We start from the raw sequence: 27,085 nt of genomic DNA, 5'->3' as shown, positions 1-27,085 counted from the left end.
ATGGGGCACGCACAAGGTCCAAAATCATTTTGCTTTCCAGCTATAAATATACTTATTTCTTATAGTTTCTGAAGCATGATTTAAGTCTGTCTGCATTGTGGCAATCTTTTTTTTCACTCCAAAAAGTGGAAAGTTGGTATTTTTTCCCTCCTTTGTAGGTTCTGTTGAATTGGACACTGTGCCATTGCATTGCTTGAAATGCATTTTTATTAATATACAAGTTTTTTCTGTTACAAATAAAGGATATTATAGGAAATTAAGAGAATCTACTGGTTTTGGATTCAGAAATACATTAGCCTCTCCTTTATATTGGACTATTACATGAAAATCAAAATGCGATGAAAATGTTTGCTCGTCAGTGGTATAACATGGAAAGAAATGTGGAAAAATTATCTTTTTAAAAAATTGCATAAATGTCAGAGGAAGTCCTTGTTGGTTTGTTGTTGATTTTAAAAGGGAAAAAAAGCGTTGATCCCAAATTTGGTGTGTCATTTAATCCAACACCACAGCCAAAGGGACAATTCCACGTAGTCCGTACGCAAGTCTCCGTCGAGAACAAGTTCTCTGATTGAAAACAAAATGCTGTTTGAAAAAACTCGCCCTCCGTTTCAGTCACAATCACAAATGTAAAACTACGCAGATATTCGGCTACAGCATCCAGTCTAGCTGTCTTTTTGTACAAACGAGAGTTCGGTGATGCTCAGGAGAATAAAAAGAGGCGACTTAGGGAAAATCCTGCCATCACTCGGTGTCCAACACTTTGCATATTATGTGATCATCGAGACTGCTCCACAAAGGACAGGAGGCTTCATGATCCAGGATGTGTAAGATGATGCTCAGCCCAGAGACGGTGTCCGACCGCGGGGGTCCGGCTGCAGAGAGGTTCCCCTCCCGTCTCTGCACGGGCCCCTGGCCTCTCCTCCTCTCAGTTGACCGTGGGCACCTGGTTCAAGCTGTACTCCTTGGCTTTGAGCCGCAGGTTGGCGATGCTGTTGGCCATGTTCATTCCCTGGGACGTGTTGGTGTTGGAGCAGGTGGGCGGGTAGGTGGCCATGGCGCTAAGAGACAAGAGGAGGGGAAAAAAGGTTACATCATCTGCGGCTAACAGCGAGCTGAGGCTCAGCGTGAGCCACAGCTGTGGAAATATGAAAAGGAACAAAAAACAGGTATCACTGATTTGATTAAATTGAAATCTGACGTTAAAACGCTCACGACTAAAAAACCCCCACAGGAACTTAACCAATGTTTTTGCACATTTTAACCTGACTGCACATCACATCACATTACCATTTCTCAGAGCATGTCAGGATTTTTGATTAGCTTGGTTTTAACTGTGCAGCTTTAAACTTTTTACAGTGTCAACCTACAGACTCAATTTGGAGCTTCTCTATTCCAATTAAGTCTTAATTTTGCATGTTTTTGTAAATTTGCAAGCATAAGAGTAATGTGTTCAAATTTCAACTGGTGCATAACATTGCTGCCCAAATTTTAACAGGCACTAAAAAATCTGATGATTACTTTTTAAGCATTACATGATCTTTCTCCAAATCACATCAAGGATTTTTTGACCCTCTATGTGCCTGGGCATTGCCTCAGATGAGCGGATGCAGCTCTGCTTGTTGTTCCCCTTAAGACTTTCTTTTATGCAAAAGCAATCATGAAAATTTAATATGTTGCTGTTGCTAGGTTTTATCATCCCTCTACGGCCATTGTACGCTACTTTTCATACTTTTTCTTTATTCCCCAGTATTGATATATGATCACTGTGTTGTATTGTTTATTGTTTTATTGCTGCCTTGTTTTTATCTGTTGCTTTTCTGAAAGGCATTTTCCACCCAAGAAAAGTGCTATATAAATAAAGTTAATTAGTATAATTATTAATCATCAAAAGATTTGGGTAGCTTATCATGTTACCTCAGCAGTTAATCTATTTATCTCTAAAGTCAGACACAAAGAGTATATTTCTCCTGCCTTACCACATTTAATGAGTGCATATCATCACCACATTGTCGTTTTTGTTATTTGGATTAAAAACGGCACTTTTATGAACATGGCTTGGCTTTGTCCAACCATAACCTTTTTATAGAGGGAGGTGTCAAAGTTTTTACTCTATTTTCCCAATTGGATCTGCTTTTAGAGGACAAATCCACGTCAAATCTGTCAGTGAGAAAAAGATGTTCTAAGATGGGACCAGGATGGACAAGAAATTGATCATCTGCCATTGTTAGGTTTCTCTCTGTCTCTTAGGTAGATTTATTGGCTGAAATAATGCGCCAAGCTCTGAGTTTTAATATTGAAGCCTCACATTACTCATGTAAAAGAAACAACATGAAAAATCGCAAATAAACAATTGTAGATCCTCAAATTGTAAATTTCTTCTTTTCAGGATAAATAATTATTTTATTCTTGTCTAATTTCTTTCTTTTTCTTTTCTTTTCTTCCTTATTTTCCCTATGTTTTACTCACTAGAACTGAGGACAGATCTACCTCTTTGTCATTTGTTGTTGTTTTTTTTTTTAACAAAACAGTGGTGTCCCTCTCTGCTTGATATATTGACTTGTTTGTTTTTGTTTTAACCAAAGTGTCATAAATTTGTGCAGCTTTTGTTTTCAGTTCATGCCAGTAATAAATTTAAAGAGGCTAAAATGTGTTTTATTTTGGTGATCATCTTGTCTGCTTTTCATGTCCTCCTGCCTGCACATCAGACTAAATATTTTGGGGCTTTTCAGATTCTACCCAAAAAAATCTCACTCAATCTCACTCGTTTTTTCTTTATTCATGCTTTCTAAGTTAATCCCAATGATCGTGAAGCACACGCACATTCCTAAACTATTGGCAAGAGCTGAGTAACAATTATCTACACAATAAAACAAACACAAAATTTATCTTTGAATAACTGTTTTTCATTTCCAATCCTTTTTAAATTTCTCAATGGACATTGTTAGCATGTCAAATGAGAAGAATTAAGGACCACATAGCATTGTGCTGGTATTTCATTTCATCTTTTGTGATCAATTTCAAAATTTTTGTTTTTTCTTACAATTGTATTTTTCCCCCATTCTGCTATTGTTTGTTTTTTATTTTATTTATTTTATACAAAACACTTGGATTAACAGTTCTATCTGTGAGTGCAGATGAATTTTAAAAGTCTGCTCTGCATTAAACACACAGTAAAGCAGACATGATGCTCACTGATAGATTATCCATCTGAAGTGTGTTTGAAGATTTTATTTTTTTTACTGTATAGAAACCAAAGGCTGCCAGATGAGGGGAACTAAATTAATGTGTTGGTCTAAAATGTCTAAAATGTGCAAAACGCTGGTATAATCCTCTCACGACAACAAAAAGAAAACCTCATTGTATTTAAGTAAAAGTGTAATATCAACACAAAAACATTCAAAAGGCAGAGTATGATTGAAGAATTACAATCAGAAAACAGCTCTGAAAACAATAAATGTACTAAAATGTGAAAAACAGCAGTGTTCTTCCTTAAAGGAGAACACAGCCAGTTTTCCTTAACACAAAAGGAAGTGAATGGAGTAAAGTGAAAGCGTACTTGTTCTCTGAGGGCAGCATTTTCTGTGGCACTCGCACTGGCCCCCCCTCCGGCATCGGATACCAGCTTTAGGATAATATACAGTCAAGTGTTAGCACCACATTAGTGTGTTCCACATAGCATTATTCCTGCTTCACAAAAAGCTTTTCCCCCTCGCTGCTCTGCGTCCGGCCAAAAAGCTCTCAGTGAGTTTGGGCCGCGGCCGCAGGGTTTTGACATTTTACACCGAGTTTCATAACGGAGGATTACTGTAAATCACGACCAATGTAACCAGAGTCACAAAAAATGTTGCCCAGTAGAGCTCTGTCTCTCTGTGTAGCGTTCATTATCTGGTGTAGTGTAGCACAGAGGGGTCGCAGGGGTCAACAGTGGATTTAATACGGTTTGTTTTCACATTATCACCTCGTCAGGAGGGTCACAGGATCTGGTCCCGCCCTGCTCATGCTGACAGAGGGGAGCGATGGGACTGAGGGCGAGGAAAAGGGTATTTTTATTCAGCACGATTAGTTTGGAGTTAGATATGTGCATACAGAGCTGTTATATATGTGGTGTAGAGAGAAGGCTGTAAGGAAGACAGAGGCGTGAGGACACAGCAGAGTAGAGACAGAAAAGGGAAAGTCAGAGAGTATCCACGACTTGTCTGATGAATAAAACAAAGAGATAGCAAAATGTTATGTCATGTTTTAAGAGTTTTTTTTTCTTCACGTTATAACATCATACAAACTGTCTCCTCAGTTAACCCTCTGAAACCTGGAGCCTCATCACTTTTCCTTTGCTGCTTTTAGTCGCCTTTCACAAATTTTTAAATGTCTGAGGCCTCAGCTAATTGGTGTGTTTTCTTTAAAAATCATGGGGAAAAAGTCAATGAGCAACTTAGTAAGAAATGCTCCACAAATTGCAAGAAATTAGTAGATTTAGAAAATTATTTCAAATAAGCTATGGGAAAATGTCTAGGGAAAAGAGAAAAAAAGCTAGGGAAAAATCTATACAGTTAAGTATCATGATTATATATTTAAAAATATGTGACAGAATAATTATAATTTTAAAGAACTTTTTCCAGGCGGTTTCCTTTTTTCTTTTTTTAAAATTACTCATTTGTTTATTTTTACTAATAGTAAGGTAATTTCCCTTTTTTCAACTTATTTCTTTGAAATTTTGGGGTAATTTCTTCTTTGTTGCTCAGTGCCTTCTTCCCATGTTTTTGAAAGAAATAAAGCTAATGTTCTCAGGTGGTTTCAAAGAAACATGAGCTTCTCATTAAAACAGTAAGAGAAGTTAAGTGTAATAGGTTATGTTGTAGCACTAAATTAGCACATTTTGACTTTACAACAAGATAAACGGTATCTTTTGGCATAAGGTGATAAGTCTGTATGACAAAATATTTTGTTATGACATGAACATATTTTTGTTAAAACATGAACAAATTCTTGTCAAAACAAAAAAAAATTTCATATTATTACCTGATACTAATATTTTGTTTTCTTCTGATTAGGCAGCCATACATTATGACTACTTTATTTTATGATTACTTTGGCTCAAATGTCCACAACAGAGTGTCAATGTAAAACCTATATTGAAAAAATTACCAAAAATCAGTTGAGCTTAGTGCTCAACACGTCATGAACAGCACTCACTCGTGTGAGTGTGTTCACCAGACGCTGACCATAAATACGATTTTCCTAATTTAGAGACCTATCATCTGATATACAATAAAAAATTACAGCAAAACAACTGTATCAAAACAGGTAAAGGATTTTGCTTTAAATCATCACAACACTGCCAATATTCTTTATTCATTTTTGCATTTTGTGAGAAACATGCATCTTATATATTGAATATGTAATATAATACATACATAATGTGGTCTCAAGCATGACTTTACAAGACAGTAAATCTGTCTTTTTGTTGTTTAATATTTTAATCACTTTTAAGTTTACATATTCATCAAATTGTAAAGACAACACTGTAATACTACAAAGCTGGAAAGTATAAAACAGTAAAGTGCGCTTTACACTGAGGACTGCGCGTGTAATTTAGTGTTCTGCACTGTGTAAGTCAGCAGCACAGCAGTTTGTGCTTAAACAGTGAATTTAACATGACAGTTTGGCACTCAGAGTTTTGTTGTTGTAAAAGTTTGGCCAAAGCAACCACAAAATATTGTAATATCATGAAATTAAAAGTTAAACTTTCATTTTTACTTAAGTGCAACAGTTAACAAGCTGTTCCTTGAAAGAATTATCAAAATTAAAATAATACAATACATTTGCATCCACTGAGCAATTTAAAAAAATGTGTTTTTTTTAGAATATTCGCTCATGGGAACATGATAGGCATGATAGGGTGTTTGATGTTCACATGATTGTTATGGTTGTTAACATTAGGCAAAAAGAATAGTAGAAACAGGTGCTCACAGCTGCAAATCTGAAAGTCACCATGTCATCACGCTGCAACAAAACTCTGTTTTACAGACGATATAAAAAGTTTACCAGACAGCAGGTCTAGTTATCTTACGATGAATGTATGATACACAAGTATGAAGTTACTTTATATTTTTCCTCAAATTAACTCTTCCTATTAAAAATCATAAAATAATGTGTGTAATAAAGCCTGATATATCTTCCTCCTCTGTGTCATAGAGCTCCATTGTCATAGAAAAAAAAAAACACACCAGTGAGTCACACTGTTGCACTGGGTGACATGTTCCTTCATTACCATGGAGACACACACTGTAGTTTATTTTGACTCAATCCCACATACACTATCCAAATGCTCACTAGAGCACCAAATGTGGAATAATCTGCCACTGAAAGTAGTCCCCAAAAAATATATTATTTCCTCCAGTTTGTTTAAAAACTAGTGAAAAGCTATTTTTGGAAAACAGGGCGGGTAATTTTGATGGACTTGAGTCTACATATACGATATGATGACAAGAAGAAAAATCTAGAATAACACCACGCTTCTAACAACAGATACCAAGCGGAGTGCTGACCTGTAGCCCGTCAGTTTGAGTCCAGGTGGATCAGAAGAGATCAAGACGGTCAGAGGAACTATGAAGAGTATGTGCAGGTAGAGGAGGAGGAGGAAATGAAACAATAACAGAAGGCAGGGTCAGTGTGTGTGTGTGTGTGTGTGTGTGTGAGTTTGTGTGTGTGTGTGTATGTTACGGTGGTGTTAACATGTGGTTATTGTGGTATCAGCTTGTGCTTTTTCATCTGGAGACACTTGTGTGAACTGATGCTCTGCAGCACAAACCAGAGAAGTAAGTCAGTACTAAGGTAGGGTTTGGAGCACTGCAGTACATTACTTAAAATTTTGGGAGACTTTGTAGTTTTTACTTCACTGCTGTCTTTGTCTTTCTACCTTACTTCTGTGTGTTTGTTCTTATGTCTTTCCTTCTGTCCTTTTTTTCTTCCTTTTTTCTTTAACCTACTTATTTCAGTTGTTTCATTTCTTCTTTCTGTCATTCCTTATTTGTCTCTCTCTGTCCTCTTTTTATAAATCCTTCATTTTTCCTTTTTCCCTTTCTTCTTTCCTTCCTGTCCTTTTTTCTTCTCATTATTTTCTTGCTCTGCTCCGTCTTACTCTCCTTTGTTGCTTTACTACTTTTCTTTCCTCTTTCCTCCTCCCTTCATTCCGTTCCGTTCTGTTCCCAATATTCTTTCCTGTTTCCTTTTCTTCTTTCGTTTCCTCTCTCTTCACATCAAGTAAAAGCATGCCAAACCCAAATCTGGAGATATGAGGTTTTTCGCCCAAGACTTCTTCACAATGACTTTACTCTAACCCTTTGAAACCTGGAGTAACATCACTTTCCTGCGGCTTTCTGGTGCCTTTCATAAATATTTAAACCTTGGAATTCAGAGAAAATGCTGCAATTTCTCTCCAAAACATGGGAAAATGCAGTGAGCAACAACAAATGTTACAAGAAGTTTGTAGATTTAGATTTTTTTTTTTGTTTTACTATGGACAACCTATATGTATAAATATCATTAAAACATATGGTTTTAAAATTAATATACATTTAAAACCAGTTTTTCCAAATCATTTCCTTGTTTGACCTTTAACTCTCTTATTTATTTATTTATTTTCAGTAATTTTCAAGTTACTTTCTTGTACATTTGACTAATTTCTTGCTAATTTTTGGGCCATTTCTTTTTTTGTTGCTCATTACCTTCTTCTCATGTTTTTGAAAGAAATCGAGCAATTTATGCTCCAGTTAATCGTTGATCCTAGATAAATTTTACTGTGTACGCTCCTTTTACTTTTACTTTCTGACAGCAGGACTCTCTTCGTCCTGGTTTTACTGCCTGTAGTTAAGCAGTTCTTTTACTCTGTGCTGCAGACAGTGTTAGTTCAGAAGCAGTGCAGAGTGTAAACAGTGTATGCTGTGATGTGAATGTCAGATTGTTGGTGATGTCCCCTGAGAGAACAGAGTGGACTCTACCTGTATGGGGCAGCGCTACCCCAGGACAGATAGTCGTTGGGGCGTGGTGCAGGACGCGGTACGATTGGCTGCTCCACTGCCGTCACATCTCCCGAGTAAGATTTTAGGAGCGAGGCGTTTTTGCTGGCCAGCATGGCGCGCTCATTTCTGCGGAACTTAGCTCTCCTGTTCTGAAACCAAACCTGCAAACAAAGAGGGAAAAAACATGATGAGCAATTTAAATTTATTAATTTAGATATTTATTTCCATTTGTGTGGAGTGGTGCAGCCACAGAAAAACCAGCCCAGTGTCACCACAAGTGAACAGTTTCCATTGGATGTACCAGCAATAAACAATTAACTTGCTCAAGAAAACTGATGTTGGTCCAGGTATCAAAGGGTTAAAAAACCAAAGTGAAGCACGATGTTGCTTTTGTCAGCTCTGACAAATTGTGACAAAAAGTAATCTCAAAACTTTACCAAATAGTGCTTTTGGAACTTTGGAACATGTCATCACATTATGATCATATTCAGGATATGATGTTCACATGAGCTCAGACAAATCTGGTTATTGACATTTCACATATATACCCTAGTTTCTTTCAGAGGCCTGCAGCTAGCATTCAGGTTTCTCATAAACAGAATATGCTGTTTTCATGCTCAGACACATGAACAGTACTCCAAAAACGATCATAATGCCCATGTAAACACTCATTGTGTCACAGTTCCTGACCTTCATTACATGTTTCTCTACTCTATGTGAAGTCAAATAAAAGAACAGACACCATGAAAATATCAAAACATTTCTAAAATCATCTGAGAACAAATCGATTACATCTAAAATTGTCCCTTTTTTTGATGTTTGTTTGAACTCAAAGTTCAGACCTTTTGTAGAGTATCTAGATTCAGTATTGTGAAACATTTCCGGTTAAACTGGAATACTGGATACACTGACAGAACTGAATGTGAAAAGTTGGCATGTCATTAAAGTGAGGTCCCAATGTTAGACACGTATATATGACACATTTTGTCCATTACGTGTTCTGAAAGCTTACAGATGACTACAAAACAGAGAAGTACCACCAGAGACCATGGGGGCATTGTAGAGAAGCAAGAGACAACAAAAGGCGGGTTTCCATTACATATTTGCGCAAAACTTGAGTAATATATTCGAAATGTCGGTAAACACAAGATGACTGCATTTCCATTGAGTGATTTTACGTGACTTCACCTTTCGCAGTTACATGGTGATGGATGTTTGAAACATTAGCAGCTTTATTTCTATTGCAGCCACCGCTCTAGCTGTCATTATTTCCAATCCAAGTTTTATGTGAGCGATAATAGAAATGCAAGCCCCTTATATGTAGGAGCGGCCACATGTAAGGGATTTCAGAGAGGTGACAGTCCACGATTTCACAGAGGAATTGTGGATATAAAACTTTCAGATGATCTGATCAACTTTTGAAGAGTTATGTGATGCAATAACGCCTCTTGTAGCTCCTGCTGCATCATGAGGGAGCCAGTTCCTACTAACAAGCACAAAGCCATAGCACCTTGTGACCTAAAAAAGCCTAAAAAGTCTTTCTATTCCAGGTTTGCAAATATGACTTTTTGGAATCACCTGAAATACCACCTTATGCAAGCCTTAAAACTTTTTTGCAATATATGGGAGTTTTTTTTAAAAATTGACGTTTTTTCCATTTGGTGTATTTTATATTCACAATTTCAATTTGCACAGTTTGGAGGTTAATGGAAACCTACCCAAAGACCTTTAAAAACTGCAGAACAGATGTGCCACTTATTCTCTGCATTAATGCCAACATAAAGGACGCACAGAAGTATGAGGACCGTGAGGTTTACGTTTGAAACAGACTTATCTATTTTTGTACATAAAGGGAGTATTAATTAACCCCTAATGTGGACAGGACAGTGAGGTCAGGTGACTTTATTTGTACCCGTAGGTAGATTTGTTTGGACATAGACTGACGACGCCCATTGTATGTGTTTACATATGTATATATATATATATGTTTAGGTTATTTTCTTGTAACGTTTTTACTATTTTTTTGCTAACTTTTGGGCAATGTTGTTGCTATCCTCCTATGTTTTTGAAAGAAATCAAAACAATTTGCTCAGGTTTCAAAGCCTTAAATAGGTGTACAACATGACCAGGAATGTGACCTAAAATGGTTTTAAATATATTTTGGCATTTCATCTTGAATTTAAACTTTTGTTATGTTTGCATCCCTCACATACTTCAACACACACACATACACACACACACTTCATCTCCAATTCACCATCTACCCCTCATCACCCCCCCCACCCCCTTTGCTAAGCAGATGATGATGATGATGGGACTTGGGGGGTGCTAATGTTGTTCCTCGCTGTGAAATCAAATCCATTATTAGATGCTGTGGGCGCTCGCAGGGGCTCGCTGTCCGCTGACGCACAGCCTCAGGAATGAGCCCAAAGTCTCTTTTATCAAAGGATTTCTGCATTGCTCTCTGCTACACATTATTCACAGATGTGCTGCCTCTCTCTCTCTCCAACATCACTATTTCCTCTTTCCCTCTCTCTCTGCCCGCAGAATTCTGACTCTCTCTGTTGTGCTCAGAAGACACACACAAAAAAGCATTACAGATGCAAATCAATCTGCAGTTAATGCATACTTTCTTGATTCATATGTATATAATTAGACAAATATCATCAAACAAATGCGTAAGGCTTGGATGAATTTAAAAGAAGAGTTGTATGGACCTTTCTTAAGTTCAGACCATCCAGTGCAACCAACAGCGTACTTCCAGGGGGTATGCAGAAGCAGCATGTCCACCTCACCAAACAGAATCATTGTTTGTTCCCACAACTTTCAGTTTTCAGTTGAAATTTCAGTGATTTGGTAAAATTTTTGTAAATAGTGTCCTCTCTCTAGCAGCTGTTATCCAAAAAGAAATTCTACATTACATAAATGCAGATGCACACACTCACAGCTTCATGAGCAACAGCAAGTAAGGTGGACTTTTTGCCCTGGGTTTTGTCTGTCAGGCCACATATAGGTAGTAAGAGTAGAGCTCAGGGGTGTAGGTTTTGTTTTAGCATTGGGGTGGGAGACACATATGAAAAGGGGACTTTAGGGGGTCCTGTGCCAGGAAATTTTGAGCATCAAAGACCTAATTTTCTGCATTCTTGTGAATTTTTCTGCAGCAATTTGTGCCATTCTTGCATCAATTTATGCTGAAAATGTCTCTTTTCATTAAAATGAGATTCATCTGGTACTTTAGTGTTTTTATTTGGGTCAGTGCACATGTTCTAAATATTGAGGGGGATGTGTCCCCCGCATCCCAATCAAAATATAAGCCTATGGTAGAGTTTAATGTGCAGGGATGTTGTGCTTACACAGCTCAGAGCTAGAAGAATACACTGACATGTTTTTTTTTTTCAAGGTCTTGATTCAATGGCAACTGGTGTGTCCAGTATAGTCTGAGGCCTTTGCAGTGGCCCAGGAAAAATTCCTGTGTCCCTCTCTGCATGTAATTTCCCTTTCTACCGTCTCTCCCCAGCTTCATTATTCTAAAGGCAAAAGCCCTATATAAAAGCCTAAAGCCCTAAAAATAAAACTGAAATTTAAAAAAAAAACATTAATTTAAATTTGTGGGTGACAGTGTGTCTTTTCTTTTCTTATAATTTAGGTTTAAAACTTGAGCGAATTGGCTTGTTTTCTTTAAAAAACAGCGGAAGGGGCAATGAGCAACCTAATGAGACATGGCCCTAAAATGAGCACAGAATTTAAAAAAAAATAAAAGAAAATTAGCTGAAAATAATAAATTATAAATATATTGCTTTTATATATTTTATTAGCCTATTTTTTTAACCCTGTAATTTAATTCTAAATATAAAATAATCATAGGTATGAATATAGTTTTCTGGACATTTCCCCCTATTTTCAGATGCTTTTCTAATAATACTCCCCTCTTAGGTGATTTATTTGTCACCTTTTAACCAGTTTCTTGCAATCTGTGAAACATATTTTGCCAAGAAATCAAACCAATCTGCTCAAGTTTCAAAGGTTTAAAATTAACAAACAGAAAATTTGGGGAAAGAGAGGAATGCATCTCTTTAAAAAAAACACCCCAGCAACACTGGCTGATGAACTGGAAGAATATTCTTCATTTTACAAATGTATTTCGGCCTTAATCATTTTTATATTCAGACTTTTGCTTCTTGTGCATCTAGTTAGCTGGTGAAGCAGCGACAGCACAATCCTCCTGAGACTTTTAGATATTGCATTCTTTAGTTTATATTTTTTAGCAAAGATTATCTGAGCTCTCTTTCAGTGGAACTACTTTCAGTTGCTTTTGCTTCTTATATCAAAGAGAAAATACAGTGTAATGCAGCATTTCTAATTCTTTTGTTAGACTCATGTAATGCACTATGATCAGTTACATAATGATACATAAATTCTGAGGTAAGCATAACTGTATTTGTTTGGATGAAGAACTCATGACATAACTGACAAATTTCAGTAAAACCTCGTCGCGTTTCAAATATTAAATCCATACTCTTGCTTTTTTAATTGACGACATTTGGACGAGCGATCTCACTCATTTGGCCAATTACTGCGTCATATCCAGCTCCCGTTCTGCTGCAGCCCTCATGTGCTGCACATTTGCCTCTTATCACTGATCTGTAAACCGCCGAGGAAATTAGACATCATTACATCCACTTTTCTGATCACATCCAGTCCCTTTGGGGAGTTTACAAACTGCTCACAGACTCAAAACTATCAGCAATTATTCAAGAGATCACGGAAGTCTGATAGAGGATGTTTGCACGCTGCTCATGAGTTCTTATCAGATCCTTTACGGCCTCATAATGGAAAATCTAAACACACGTTAACAGGCCCTGATAAGCAGCAGCCTCTACGGAATTATTAACTCAATCTACTGAGCTCACAGATGATGTGAAGACGTCCTGTTTCGTGACTCCGGTTTCTCTCTCTGCTGCTCTGCTGTTAAAACAAACAAAGCTGTTCACGAATCATTTCATAAATCCTCTTCTGAGTCACGAGGGCCCACAAGGATCCCTTAACAGGTCCCACAGGGGGGCCAAAACCTCAAGGACCATTTTTGATGTACCAAATAACGCAGCAAGTTTCTGTGTGACTGTTTGTTTATAAAGATCTGTTTGTTTCTGTGTCCCTACAGTGAAAGTGGTTTATAGTCTAATGACCACAGGCCTCATCCTACTTCATAACTGTGCATTCTTTGTAATCTGATGAGTTTATGACCTCTCCTTCTTCTCTGATCAAAGATCGAAACTCTCTGATCAATCACTGCAGCTGGAGGCAAATCTGTAGACATAAAGGAATCAGGATTTTATTTTGTGAAGGAGGAGCATTTGTCAAAATATCGGGACGGTTGGATGTAGTGCCAAAGACGCAGAAATGACATTGGAGACAGCATATGGCGGTGAAACGAATAATTCAGTAATGGCTGTGGTGGACATTCCTGCAGTCAGCATCTGTGGCACTGTCCTAGCTAGCAGGGAACGTTCCCACAACACTGGCTAATGTTACCTACCTGTTGCAACAATGCTTAAAGAAAACATTTTATTCTAGTGTTCAAAGAACGTTCTAAGGATGTTTATCATTTCACTAGTCACTATACAGTTAAATACTAAGATGTAATGTTCTAACTGCAACATTCTGAGGATGTTTTGGTGATGTTGAGAGATGACAAATCATAGAATGTTCTTTTTATAAAAGAACAAAGGAGGAGCATTTTCAGAGCAACATTCAGAACATGTTATTGAGGACTGAGATGACAGACCTTTTTTTATGAAAACGCAATATGTGTGATATGTTAACAATTTTAAAAAATTTCAATTTAATTTTTTTTAAACATTTTTTGGTGTTTATGGAGAACGTTACCCTAACTTTAAGAAGAATGTTCTGGGAACTAAAAAAAAAAAACTGCTGAAAATGTTACTAAAACACTGGTTGCATTCCACCATTCTCATAACGTTTTCAGAACCCAAAAGTGCTAGCTGGGTGTGTTGTGTCACTCTGCACATTTTAGAGCGGCCTTTTATTGGGACCATCCCAAGACACACCTGTGAAGTAATGATGCTGTTTAATGAGCATCTTGATATGTCACACCTGACATGGATTATTTTGGAAAAGGAGAAGTGCTTGCCAACACATTTGAACAACTTTGTCACAAATATTTGAAGGAAATATGTTAATAGAGCGCTTGAAAAAGTCTTAGATCTTTAACTTAAACCTGTGGGGAAAAAAAATGTTCAGTGCAAAAATCGCTGAACAAGGTTTTAGAGAGACTCTTTTTTTTTTGTGGTCTGCGCTGATGTCATCCTTGTTCATACCTGGACTCTGGCCTCGGTGAGGTTGACCCGGCGGGCCAGGTCCTCTCTGACGAAGGCGTCGGGATAGTGTGTCCTCTCAAACACTCTCTCCAGAGCCTGGAGCTGGCTGCTGTTGAAGGTGGTCCTGTTCCTGCGCTGCTTCCTCTTCTTCTTTTCCTCCGTGTTCATCTGTTCATCTACAGGGAGAACAACGAGGTGATGTTATGCAACCTTTATAAAACTTAATGGGAGCATAGGTGCTTGTAGTTTGGAGCCACACACACTTTGCCGGAGGAGGTACAATAATGTGAAGAAAAAAAAGCCCTGTGTCAGACCATATTATAATTTCATAAAAAATGCAGCTCCTTGCATTTATGCACCAACTGCTGCTGCTGCAAGCAGTTCTGAAAAGCGATGCTTCTCCAACCCTTATTCAGACATGAAAATAATATCTGAATTTTGAAGTGTGTGACACTTATCGTTCCAGTAACAAAGAACAGTAATGAAGATTTTTAATATCTCGTGCTATATTGTTGGTTTCAGGTGGATCGTAACAACGAAGCACCCTTTTTTTGTTATAACAGTGTAATGATTAAACTGCTTAATAGGATACTGATTTCTTCAAATTAGCATTAAAATACTGCATTTACTTAAATATATCAATGAATTTTGATATTTTAGTGGTGTTTTTTAAAATAAGTATAACATACATTAATGTGGATGCTTTCAACGAGTGCAGCTGTTATTATTTTCCCATGCGTGCACACTTTGGGAGCAATTTATTGTGCAGGTTTTGATTAAGAACTTCACCCAGCCTGCTCTGCCAGCTGACCTGCTGACAGCTGCTTATGAGAACTTTCACTTTTGACAGGTTACTTCAGGTAATACTTTTGGACTTGTGTAAAAATTTTGGACACAGAACTTTTGTTTTAAAGGACGTTTACATTACTCTTTCTACTTAAGATCTGAATTCTGAACACTGTTTTCAGTACTGATGATCTGATAACAAAGCAGCTGTAACTAAAGCGTACAAACCTCCAACAAACGCTATCATCCTCTGAATTAGTACAAAATGTAAAAAAAAAAAAAAAAAGTTTAATGTGTATCTGCACACAAACACAGCTGTCATTGTGGCCTAGTGGTTATCCTGAAACCTTGGCAGATGAAACTATAAATGGAGAAATGACACTAACATTATGTCAGAAAATACGATTTTTTCCTTTAAAATAAGCTTTGGATCTGCACCAAAAACAAACTACTTGTTCTTCCATCCTGCTGCCTAACTAACAAGCAAACAGACACACGTACAAGCAAACAAACAGGCATGCGCTTCTTGGCTAAGATAAATATATAATCCATTTAAGATCCAAAGCACCTTTGTTTCCAGCAGAATGTGCACAAGTTTGGTCTAAATGCTCCTGCAGGCCTTGATAAGACTCCACAACAAGACCACAAAATAACACTTTTACACTGGCAGAAACCTGTGATCTCACACACACACACACACACACACACACACACACACACACACACACACACACACACACACACACACACAGAGGTGGGAAGTTACTCAGTACATTTCCTCATGTTCTGTGCTGCATCACAGTAGTTAAATGTTAGGAGACTTCCATCTCATGAGAGGAAAGTTTTTTTACTGCACTACATTTATCTGTCAGCTGGAATATTGAGTTATTTTGCAGATTCAAATTTTATATTTTACATTAATAAAAAGCCTGCTGTCTGCTAAAAATATCTGGTATCCCTAAAATATTACATTCTCAGAATCTGTGCAAAATGGAAAATACTTCACTTTTAAAATGCTGTCATTCGTTTACATTTGTGTACATTATCTGATGCCAGCAATCTGAAATTACGTTTCTGAAGTTTTTTAATTTAAGGGTTTGATAAATTTTCTTTAGATTAAATGTTAATGGTGGTTGACAACGGTTATCACCAAACTAACAGATGTTCATTCCAAACATTAACATTCTGGTGAAAAGTCAAAGATTTTTGGGGGTTTTTTTGCCTTTACGATCCTTCTTAAATAAATCTGACCCCTCCAAATTTATTTGCAATCTAGCTGTTTGTTTACTTTGTATTCCCAAAGACCCAAAAAATGGTGATAAATGTTTTATTTTTTCTTTTTCATAAATCTGATTCAAATGCATAAAATGGGTTTTAACGGGATATTGTGAGGATGTTTAGTGTGAATATTTTGTCAATATGTTGATTGGAAAAACGTCACTGCTGCATTACATTTGAGCTGAAAACAGTTGTGATTGTTATTCTTGGTTGATTCCTTGTTGACCATTTCCCTTCATAATCAGTTTGTAAGCAGATTTTTTCTCACAGTGATACTGATCATTTCATTTCAGTAGAAGATTTGAATCTGTTCTCATCGCTGTCAGAGAGCTCTGTCTTATTATGGTAGAAATCCTGCATTTTGAAAATGTCAGTGTTCTGAGTGATCCCTGAATGACAGAAGAACCTTTAAACATCATCAAAAGACTAAATTAGCTTGGAAACTACGTACATATTTTTCCAAGATTTCAGTCGCATCTTAGGGTCTTCCTCAGCAGATAGTTTGTTCATCTAAAATATATAAATCTATAAAGTTTTATTTCTCAACCTGTGCAGACAGTGTTTGATCTAAAAGGTGGAGAACTGGACTAAAAAGGAAATCCAAAAAAAATAAGAGGTACAAGTTTTAAGTCAATTTCCAAAATGGCAGATTTTAATATCCATATTCGTTTTTTATATCCAATTCTTTTAATGATTATTTTGACTTTTCTAGTACATTCAAATATGCTTAAAGTGTAAGTATGTGTTTTGCTTTTATTAGACTGACAGGACAAAAAATGTCCTCAGCCGACTCAAACTGGAGACAGTGATCACATGTTCAAGACATTTCTGTGAGAGTTTAAGACTGTGACTGCAGAATTTGTATTCTAGTATTTTACTATTAGTTTAAAACTGCTTTTACTTCATACACACACACAAACACACACACACACACAAACACAGACACCTCGCTCAGTGTCACACACTCATGCGTCATGTCAGGGAGCAGATGCTGCAGTGTGTCAACGCTGAGCCTGTTTGTTTTGTTGTCTAATGAGATAATAAGAGACCCCCCCAACACACACACACACACACATACACCCTCTGCTTATCTGTCCTAAAACAGAGCAGCCTTTTAAAATAAAGCATGTGACCCCAACTTTTAGTCTGTGTGTGAACACAGTTTAGTTTTTGTGCAGTTTGACCACACAGTGTTACGTTGTGGATTATTACAGGCAAAATCAGTTTTAAAAAAAAAGGGACAAAAAAAAAGAAAAGTCAGACATAAATTAACATTATTTTGGGTTTGTTTTTATATGAATATAACAATCTTGTGACCGCACTTTTATTTGCCCTGCGATGCGAAAAAGAGAAATAAACAGTTTATGTGGAGCCTAACAGTGTGCAGACCTGCTTTGTGCCCTGCAGTGAGGTAGTTTTGTTTTGCATCTGAGTATTTTTGCCAGGATTTGAACACACTCTGTCCCTCATCTGGATCTTTCATGATTATCTCAGGACCATTTTGGGGATGCAGAACAAGAGTTTATCTACCTTTTACAGCTGATGTAAATCTTACTGATAGCAGTTAACAGCAGACTAAAGGACAAAACCAGAGTCAAATGACCAATATCACTTAAATAAATCCATCAAAAGTCATTTGCACTCAACATTTAATGCAGGAGTTTTGACAGTAAAATGTACTTTAACATCAAAGGTAAAAGTGCTCATTTACATTTCATTGGACAAATAAATTACTGATGCATTGACTTTTAAAATTAAAAAAAAGCTGCGGCACAATCTTTCTGATCTTTTAAACTTTGTTCAAACAAAACTACACACACTCATCACTCTGTGACCAGCAGTGATTTTTCTCTCCTCGAATTAACTTTTTCGCAAGCTTAAGATATAAAACTACTTGACCAAAAAAAAGTGATTGTTTGCTTTGTTTTCTCCTCATTTGTGTTTGTTTTCAGGAGAGGATGAAATGGAGTGAAATGTATTTTTTTTGTATCTTTATTTTATTCCTTTTTTTGGCTTTGAAAAATCTGTTAATGTATTCAAACCTCAAAGCTGCAACCAACTTGGCAGAAAATGTAATTATCTGTTTCTGCAAACCACGGATATGGAAAACAAAATTTATTAAAAATTTTAAAAAAAAAAAAAAAATTGTAAAGCTAATTTAATGGAATAATAATCCTTTAGTGACCTTTCGGCTTTATCTTACCTCCCCTCTGTGGAGGCCCTGACCCCCTGGGGCAGATAAGTATTTGATTAAAACCATTAAAATACATGATGTATTTGTTTTGCATGTAAGATTAAAATGTACAACTCCTGCTCGCAGATAAGTTACCATTTTTAACATTGCATTTCTTTGTATTTTATTATTATTATCATTAAATATATTTTTCTAAGGACGTCATCATATTTTAATAAGTACATTAACTTGTTATAAAATCTGCTACATGTAGAATATTGCCTTGCTATAAAAAAAAAAATGTTTCCCTCTTAGCCTAATTCACCAGAACCTAAAAAAACATAAAGCACGTGTTAAACGGAGCCCTACAGATCAAATGTTTTAAATTAATTACTGTCAGGAAATTCGGAATGTATTTCTGGTTTTTGAGGAAACATTTAAGACCAAAAATCTCTCCTCAAACTTCCATCTTGTTTCATCTCAGTCTGGTGTAACTCAGCTGCAGCTCTGCAGTTTTGGGATATATGGAGGAGCGCAGTGGAGGACTGTGAGGAGTCGGACGCAGTAAAGTGCGCCTGTAAACGCTGATGGCAGCCGCACATGGCTAACCAGCGACCGCGCATACTTTCCCCCAGAAAACAGCCGTTTAACAGGCTGGAGGTTAGACTGAAAATCATGACGCACCTCATTAGTCCGCCCGCCTGATGACGTTACAACCGGAGAAAAGTGCGACAACAAAATGAGATGACCGCCGTATGTACTGACAGCGAGATGAAAAAGAAATATTAAAATGGAATGAAATATGATGATAATAGATTTTTATCTACTTTATAGCATTTTTAAAAGTGATTAAAGCAAAATGAATTCAGAATTCATGTAAAGTGTTTTTTTAGATCACTTGGCAAAATAAAAATATTAAATAAATATTAAATAAATTTTTTTACTAGTTTTTTACTAGAATTTTAAAATACTTTTTCTTATTTAACACGGTGAAAACGTGGCACGGTAGCTCTCACTGGGACAGATATAGTGCATAAATGTAAAATTTACTACATTTATTATTTTTTTTAAATTAACGAGTTTCAGATTAGAATATTTCCTTCTTGGGTGACGACTTGTTATTTTCGTTTCAAGTGGATAAAAATATAAAATCCAAAATACCCTAAAGAGGAAAGTGTGTTTCCTTTGAATAGTGGCGCTGAGGCTGAGCGGCGGTTTGGCCTCGGAAAGCTTTTAATTAAACCTGCAGGGCGACATTTAAAGCAGCAAATCAAAGCCATGCCCGTCACCATCATCATCATCATGGTGCAGCTGTGAGTGTGGCCAACACGTGTCATTAGACTGATCTCATTAGCAGCTATCAGTGAAAGTCAATTAGTCCTCCTGCCAAAGCTCATTCACGAGAGGAGAAGTTATTGGTTCCTATAATCATAAAACACACATCCATTTAAAATGCTACTATTTTATTTTGAAATGTTTTACTTTGTAGTACGTCCGAGATCTAGTTAGTAATTTAAATTCCAATTGTTGAAATAGATTAAAAGTCATTCAAATTCATTCACATTTATGTCAATAAATGGGAAAAATAAAATTATATAATTGGGCTCCAACATGTGTCATTATTTCTGATTGCGTAAATCTGGTTCTAACCCTATGGACTCTTTCTTACGCAATTCAACTTCGCAAATGTTTTTACTCATCGAACCAATATTTGTTTTCTAAACCGACTGATTGATCGCTCCTGAAGTCATCTCTCACCAGCATCGCATGCGACGAGATGCTGTTATTTGATGCCCTAATTGTTGGCGCGAGGACACGCGCGGTAATTATGACAAATGATTAAGCTCCGATATAGTGAAGGTGTTTGACAGGCCGAAAATAACCGTGAATTAACGCCGTGACCCCGGCCACTTCCTCCCGCATATTTCTCACACGATTTTTAGCCTTTAAAAAAATAACAATAACACTCATTAAAGCCTATAACGTTTCTGTCAGCCGCTGCAAATGGCCCTGCGAGCAGGAGAAGAGGAGGAGGAGGAAGGAGGCTGCGTTTATTTACTCTCTCAATTGTGCGCCGGAGAGGGCAAGCAGCGGGGTTTTTGGGTTTATCGGAGTTTTAGTCAACTTTTATTCACACAACGGCACATTTTGATACGAAATTGGAATTAAAAGCCCAAATTTTTAGGGTGGGTCGTCTGCGGGAGCTCAGTGAGCAGTATCCGCTTCTTGGCTCACCAAACTTGGCTTACACTGGCCTCATTTTACGTTCAAGCGAAGGAATGAGTGAGGCTGGAAAAAAAGTTGTTTTTTTTTATCATAATTAAGTAAATAAATTCAATGTTTATAATCAAACTATTAAATTCGCGACGCAGCCATCATGTGACTCCCTTTCTAAGAATTTTCAAAATATATTATTGATTTTTAATCATTTGTTCCCTCTTAAATAAAAAAGTTCAAAACTTGCGCCATCAAGAAAATGTGGCTTCATTTAGGTCATAACAGAGAGATTTATTGCCCCCGAGTTTGACTCGCAAGGTTACTTCACTGACCATGTCCACCAACATCACCATACCTCACTGACATCAAAGTGTTAATGGTAAATTAATGGCCGTTTTGAGGGGGAGGCCGTCAGGGATGATGCATTGCCAAAACTCACTAAAGGATTCCTTCCATGCGCGCCCGCTTTTTGCACAGCTCCATTCATGCGCTCTGCACGCGGACACAAGCCAGAACATAATGAAAACAAATGACTTGAGTTTTCAGTTGCTCATTAGATCTACATTTGTGTGAAATTTGGAGAACTTTCCAGGGATGGAGCCTGATAAGTTGCGGTTTTCAATTTTTAAAAAAACCCAAAAGAGATTTTTAAAAATAAATATATATATTTTGGTCACAAGATTTAAAAGTTGTTTTTGATCTCTCGTGCTTAGTCCCAGTTCTTGAGCTCTCGTTAGATCTGCTTTTCACTTACTCTCCTGCTGGGTCGTGTCGCTCCCGCTGGTCAGCCCCGGGGACTCCAGCATACTCCTCCCCGCCTCCCCAACGCTCTCGTCCGCCTGGGTGCCGACCATTTCCCCCGCCTCCTCCAGATCCAACAGGTGGCTGACCGAGAAGTTCTTTTTGGCTTGCAGGTTGTCCAGGTTAGACGTGATCGGACTCTCCAGGCGGTTTGATATCGAGCCTTGCCTGTCCATTACATGTGCATAGCTAGAAGTCATGACGCAAGTGGGGAACAGCGGGAAAAAAACGCAGCGGTAAGAAGAAGAAAGAGAGGAGAATCACAAGCGAGCCAACAAGATCCGTGCATGCAGAAAACGCACGAGCAGCGCCTCCAAAAAACAGCCAGCGAGAGAGAAGAGAGAGAGACTCGGTTCTTCCGAGCAGGATATGTTCACATCCAGATCAGCCGCGCGGGGCTCAAACAAACTTCAGCAAACTTTTCTCCTGGCCTGCTTTTTCCCCAACAAACCGCCCTACAGACAATCCATCCAGCGGCGCGTCAGCGGCGAACAAGAAAAACATCAGCACGTCCTGCTGCCGGAGAGAAAAGTCTCAAAGACGTTTTTCACACAAGTCCTCTGAGGAGAAGAAGAAGGAGTTGTCTTCCCACTCTAGTTGAGTCACATCTGAGCAGGAAGAGCTGCTGCTGATGATGACGACCAGATGCGCAAAGCTCCGTGTGTGCGCAAAGCTTGCTCAGCGGCAGCTAGGCGCGGGGAGGCAGGACGTTACCGCCGCACCTCTAGGCTATACACCCTATAGTCTCTCTCTCTCTCTCTCTCTCTCTCTCTCTCTCTCTCTCTCTCTTTCCAAAAAATGAAAGAGAGCCCCGTAATTACGTGGCAATGCCTTTATGTTGTGTCTGACGTTTCACAGGCCCCCACCACGAGCTAACCTCCCTCCTCCTCTGCAGAAACATCACCATCAGCACCATCAACACCCTGCTTCGGCCTGTTTCTGTTCCTCCTGGCTGGCAAAGCTCTCCGCCTAATGAGTGTGTGGATCAGCGAGAGTGCGCAGGGTGACACTGGTGTTATCACTGCTGCTGTGCTGATAAACCCACTCTGACTGTCCTGCGGTCTGCCGCCAATTAAATCAACCATAAGCCGTGCCAGTCAGTCTATCCACAGATATGTCCAAAGCAGGCCGAGCTGTCAGAGCGGCAGACAACACAAATATATATATACAAGTCCAACTGAATGCAGGCAAACCACTACTTAGGACAGTCTGTGTCTCCAAATGTTCAAACCTAAATTGTTTTTAAAAGGGGGGTTTAACCCTTTAGAACCTACAAATTGGCTTGATTAAAAAAAATTTAAAAAATAAAATTAAAAAACACAGAAAGAAGGCGACAAGCAGTTTAACTCAAAAGGGCCCAAACATTACCAAGAAAGTAAAAAGTTACAAAAAATAACCTGAGTATAAGCAGCAAAAGTAAAAAAAAAAAAAACCACAAACAAGACAACTTCCTTAAAGAGAGTGTTACCCCCTACAACATAATTAGGGCCCAAGCACCGAGTGTGAGGACCATACTGAAACTAAAGGAATCATTTTTAATATTGTTTATTTATTTATTTTTGCACAATGGAGTTACATTTTTTAAGGCCTAAACATGTTTAAAAATTCATGAAACTTTGCATACACATCACAACTGGTGGAAAATGTGATCATTTATGATATTTAAAATATATATATTTTAAATATATATATTTTTATATTATATATATATATATATATATATATATATATATATATATATATATATATATATATATATATATATATATATATATATATATATATAATGGCAGGTCAATTTCTCGTCACCTTTTAATTTCTTTTTAATCTATGACACATATCTTGTCAAATTCTGCTTAAGTTTTCCCCCATGTTTGCAAAAGAAATCTGTTTTTCCAGGCTTCAGGGGTTTAAATGCTTATAAAAGGCATCTGAACGCAGCACAGAAAAACTGATTTTGAGCCAGGTTTTAAAGGGTTAATGAGCATGGGGAGTGGGTTATAGTTGTGTTAGCTTGCAGAGGAACACTCACTGTCTTAAACATAGCCCCTGTTTTAATAAAAAGTCTGGGAGGTTGGTTGTACCTGCTGTTAATAAACTAAGGGTCAAACCTCTGAATAACATTAAGTCATATCATATGAGCTTGGTTAGAGACCCTTGTATTGTTATTGCACAGATAAAGATATAATCACAGGGTTAGCTCACTCACACAAATGACAAAAGAAGACATTACCTACAGTGGGATCCAGCCATGCAGAGATTTTGGAGATATGTGCCACCACTCCTCTGGCCTCTGCAGTGGAAGAAAGATGAGCTTAGTTTTTATGTCCACAGCATTAAAAGATGATATTTAAAGCTGCACTAATCTACATTTTTAAATCAACAATTAGAGACCATCTTGCAATGGGTTCACTCAAAAATGAATATGGACAAGGAGCGTAATATGGGGGGCAATGGCCTTTCTTTACTTGTGGCTCTTTTGCTTTGACTACATACATCATCGAAATCAGCCTTCATTTTTTCATTTTTTCAAGTACACTCCTGTAAAGTTTTGTGAACACATGCTGCATGGCTACAACTATTGTGCTGACAAAATCTGTCCTCAGATAGACAGACAAATGGATGGACAGAGAGACAGACAGACAGACATATACACCTGGCAAAATACTCAAAACAGCTTCTGTCATAGTTCCCGCTATAATTACACCTTAAATCTGCAAGAGGATGCAGTAAATCAAATGGGTAATTACCCGCCTGCCCCTTCTTTAGAAAACATATTTGGCTGTACTTTCACTTTTTAGTTTGGGCCATGTCCCATTTTACTAACATGAAGGGGGCGGGATTTATGACCTATAGCGCAGCCAGGCACCATGGGGCGATTAAGATGATTTGGCTTCATTTTTGGGGAGCTGTTATGTTGTCCATCTTTATAAACTTTCTATGGTCATAACCACAAGCTCACAAGTTCCATTTGAAAGAAGCAATGAAAAAAATGAAAGTCCCTCTCTATAGCCAGCGTTTGTCCATTCTGGGCTACTGTAGAAACATGACAGTGCAAAATGGCAGGCTCATGGAAGACAACTCGCTCCCTGAGGGCTCATTCTAAGCTGACAAAAACACAACGATTCTTACAATTCCCATACTATGATGTCAGAAGGTTTGAGTTTCCTAGTTGGGAAGTCGTTCTTCCGACTTTGTTGTTTTCATGTGTTTTGAGGTCATAAAGTGGGAACAACATGGAAGCTACAAACAAGATGGGTTGATTTTAGTGCTAAGAGTGTTTAAACAAGAGGTTTAATACTTTTTCCCAGTTTATTGATTTATTTATTTTTTACATATTATATTTGTATATTTTATCCAGGTCACTCTTTACAGCAGTTAACATAAATACAATATTACAATTAACATGTGATCAAAAAATGAATGAGCCTATTTAATACATGAATTAATTTTAAAAAGTTTTTTACCATTGACCAAGCATTGACTTTTGCCACCACGTTTGTGCATTTATGATGTCAAGTCAGCAACTCGCGTTGTAAAATAACATTATTACCAATGTAAGAGTACTCGCCTGGCATGCTGTACAGTTAAAAGTTTGCTTGCTACAGCTAATAGATGCATCTGCAGAATGTGCGACTACTAAAAGTAAATGATAGCTACAAGGAACAAAAAACTAAAATATATATCATTTTTTCACCATCTATTATTGACACTGCTTCCATGCTTTCCGCCATTTCTGCTTCCCTGTAACATCATGCAAATTGATCATAGTTACTCCCTCTAGTATCATAAATTTCCGAATTTCCCACTCATAATTACAATTTTGGAAGGCTGCTCATGTGCTTATAACTCGTAATATTCCCGAGGAGCATGCAAAGGCAGCATATGTCTTAGGTGATTACGCACTAATGAAAACATAGTTATGAGTTCTTCCAGTAGATCTCCATGAATCCTACATACTGCTCCTCTGAGTAAAAAAAAAAAAGAATGCTCACATGTAACAGAGCATTTATACATACACAAGGACTTATATTTCAGTAAAAGGCTTAATTACTCTTTCATTTCGTTTCTGCAGCAAACAGCAGACAGACACAGCAGAGACTAGCTGGTGAACACAGTGGGACATTTAGCAGCTACAGAGACAGACATCTGTCTGAGGACTTAGTGGTGACCAAACTCGAGCTAAAAGCAGAGAGAATATTGCACTTACATTCAGTGGACAGAGACATAGCTGGAACGGTGCTCCTGTACATGTATAAAACAACCTGCTTTTTCTAACTATACTGTCACTGTGGACTGGATCAAATCAGGCCCACTCAGCTCTGACTGCTCATCAGGCAGCAGCTGCACACCTGCAGGCTAATCAGCCACCTGACTGCTCACAGGTGTGTGATTCTCTGGTAGTTTCCAGAGGTTCAGCCAATCAGAGCTGGAGGATAGTCTGGACCATCCACACCATTAACTGAGCTCTAAAAACTAATGGCATTTTCCTCAGTTTCTATCTCTGTCTTCCAGTTTGATCTGAGCAGGAAGTTTAGGTGCTCTCAGATCAGTTTAAGGAGGAAGAAAAGGAGAAAGAGCAAGCTCCCCAGTCATAGAGTGGATAAATAATAGATGTAGCTGCTGTGACATAGCCCATTGGTTTGTGGATGGCTGTTTTAAGGCCTCGAATACTGCATTTCACCATCTTAGTTTTTGGGAGAAAGAAGTGACCATGTTTGGACGAGAGGTTGGAGCTGTGGAGAAATGCAGGCCAGATCTGACTCTAGTGACCCCCACTCGCCATACAGTTGTCATCAATGTTAAGATTAGCCATCAAGACCGAAACCGTTTTTTGTTTTTTTTTGTACCAGGCTTTAAACACTAAGTTTGAATCTCTTTTCTTGGGCTGGTAAGTATTTAAACCTTCAAATAGGTTTGCTTTCTTTGGAAAACGTGAAAAAAGCAACAAGCAACTTGACAAGAACTGTTCTGCAAACTGCAGGAAATGAATGAGCCGATTTGAGAAATTATCTTTAAGGAAACTTGGGAAAAATGTATACAATGCTATATTCGTAGTGATCATAATTTTATATTTTGCATTATTTTACAGATATAAAATTTTACAGAAATGTTAAGCAATGTTTTTTCAGGTCATTTCCTTGTTTTTGTTGTTGTTTGTTTTATATTATTTTTTTCCTTTTTTTTTCTTTAATCACTAGGTTTTTTCAACTTTTTTTGGCTATATTTTCAGAAGACATCAAACCAATTTTTTCAGGTCTCAAAGGGTCAAAATAAGTTCTGTATTGTCTAATGTCTTGCAACTTTTAGGACATTCCTCGGCAAAATACCAGTGAATGTAGCACAAGGAAAATGATGTTGGTACAGGTTTTACAGGGTTAACATGGGGGTCTATGAGAATTGACTGTGATTTGGAGCCAGCCCCCAGTGGCCATTAAATGAACTGCAGCTTTTGGCACTTCAACATTTGTTCC

General features: G+C 37.6%; 1 protein-coding gene across 7 annotated transcripts; it reads right to left on the bottom strand.

The window, feature by feature from the left end:
- Nucleotides 1-189: 189 nt before the first annotated feature.
- Nucleotides 190-25,980, bottom strand: prrx1b (paired related homeobox 1b). Of its 7 annotated transcripts, none has more exons than XM_088077395.1 (7): nt 25,822-25,980; nt 23,845-23,904; nt 21,565-21,800; nt 14,357-14,532; nt 7,998-8,179; nt 3,959-4,022; nt 190-1,058 (listed from the first exon to the last, which is right to left on the bottom strand). In XM_088077395.1, the coding sequence occupies exons 2-7, from the start codon at nt 23,862-23,864 to the stop codon at nt 837-839; spliced, it is 900 nt and encodes a 299-aa protein (XP_087933521.1). In that variant the 5' UTR covers nt 23,865-23,904; nt 25,822-25,980; the 3' UTR covers nt 190-836. The 7 variants fall into 7 exon arrangements, with proteins under 7 accessions (XP_087933521.1, XP_087933522.1, XP_042340121.1 ...); XM_088077396.1 differs by having other exon boundaries at nt 21,565-21,779; XM_042484187.2 differs by lacking the exon at nt 3,959-4,022 and adding an exon at nt 3,557-3,622 and having other exon boundaries at nt 25,822-25,979.
- Between the last annotated feature and the right edge of the window lie 1,105 nt (nt 25,981-27,085).

Source organism: Plectropomus leopardus, chromosome 5 (assembly GCF_026936395.1).
Source record: "Plectropomus leopardus strain MGB_pleo_1.0 chromosome 5, ASM2693639v1, whole genome shotgun sequence".
NCBI lineage: Eukaryota > Metazoa > Chordata > Actinopteri > Perciformes > Serranidae > Plectropomus > Plectropomus leopardus.
The sequence above is the reverse complement of the archived record's forward strand: the minus strand, read 5'-3'. Positions and strand labels throughout refer to the sequence as shown.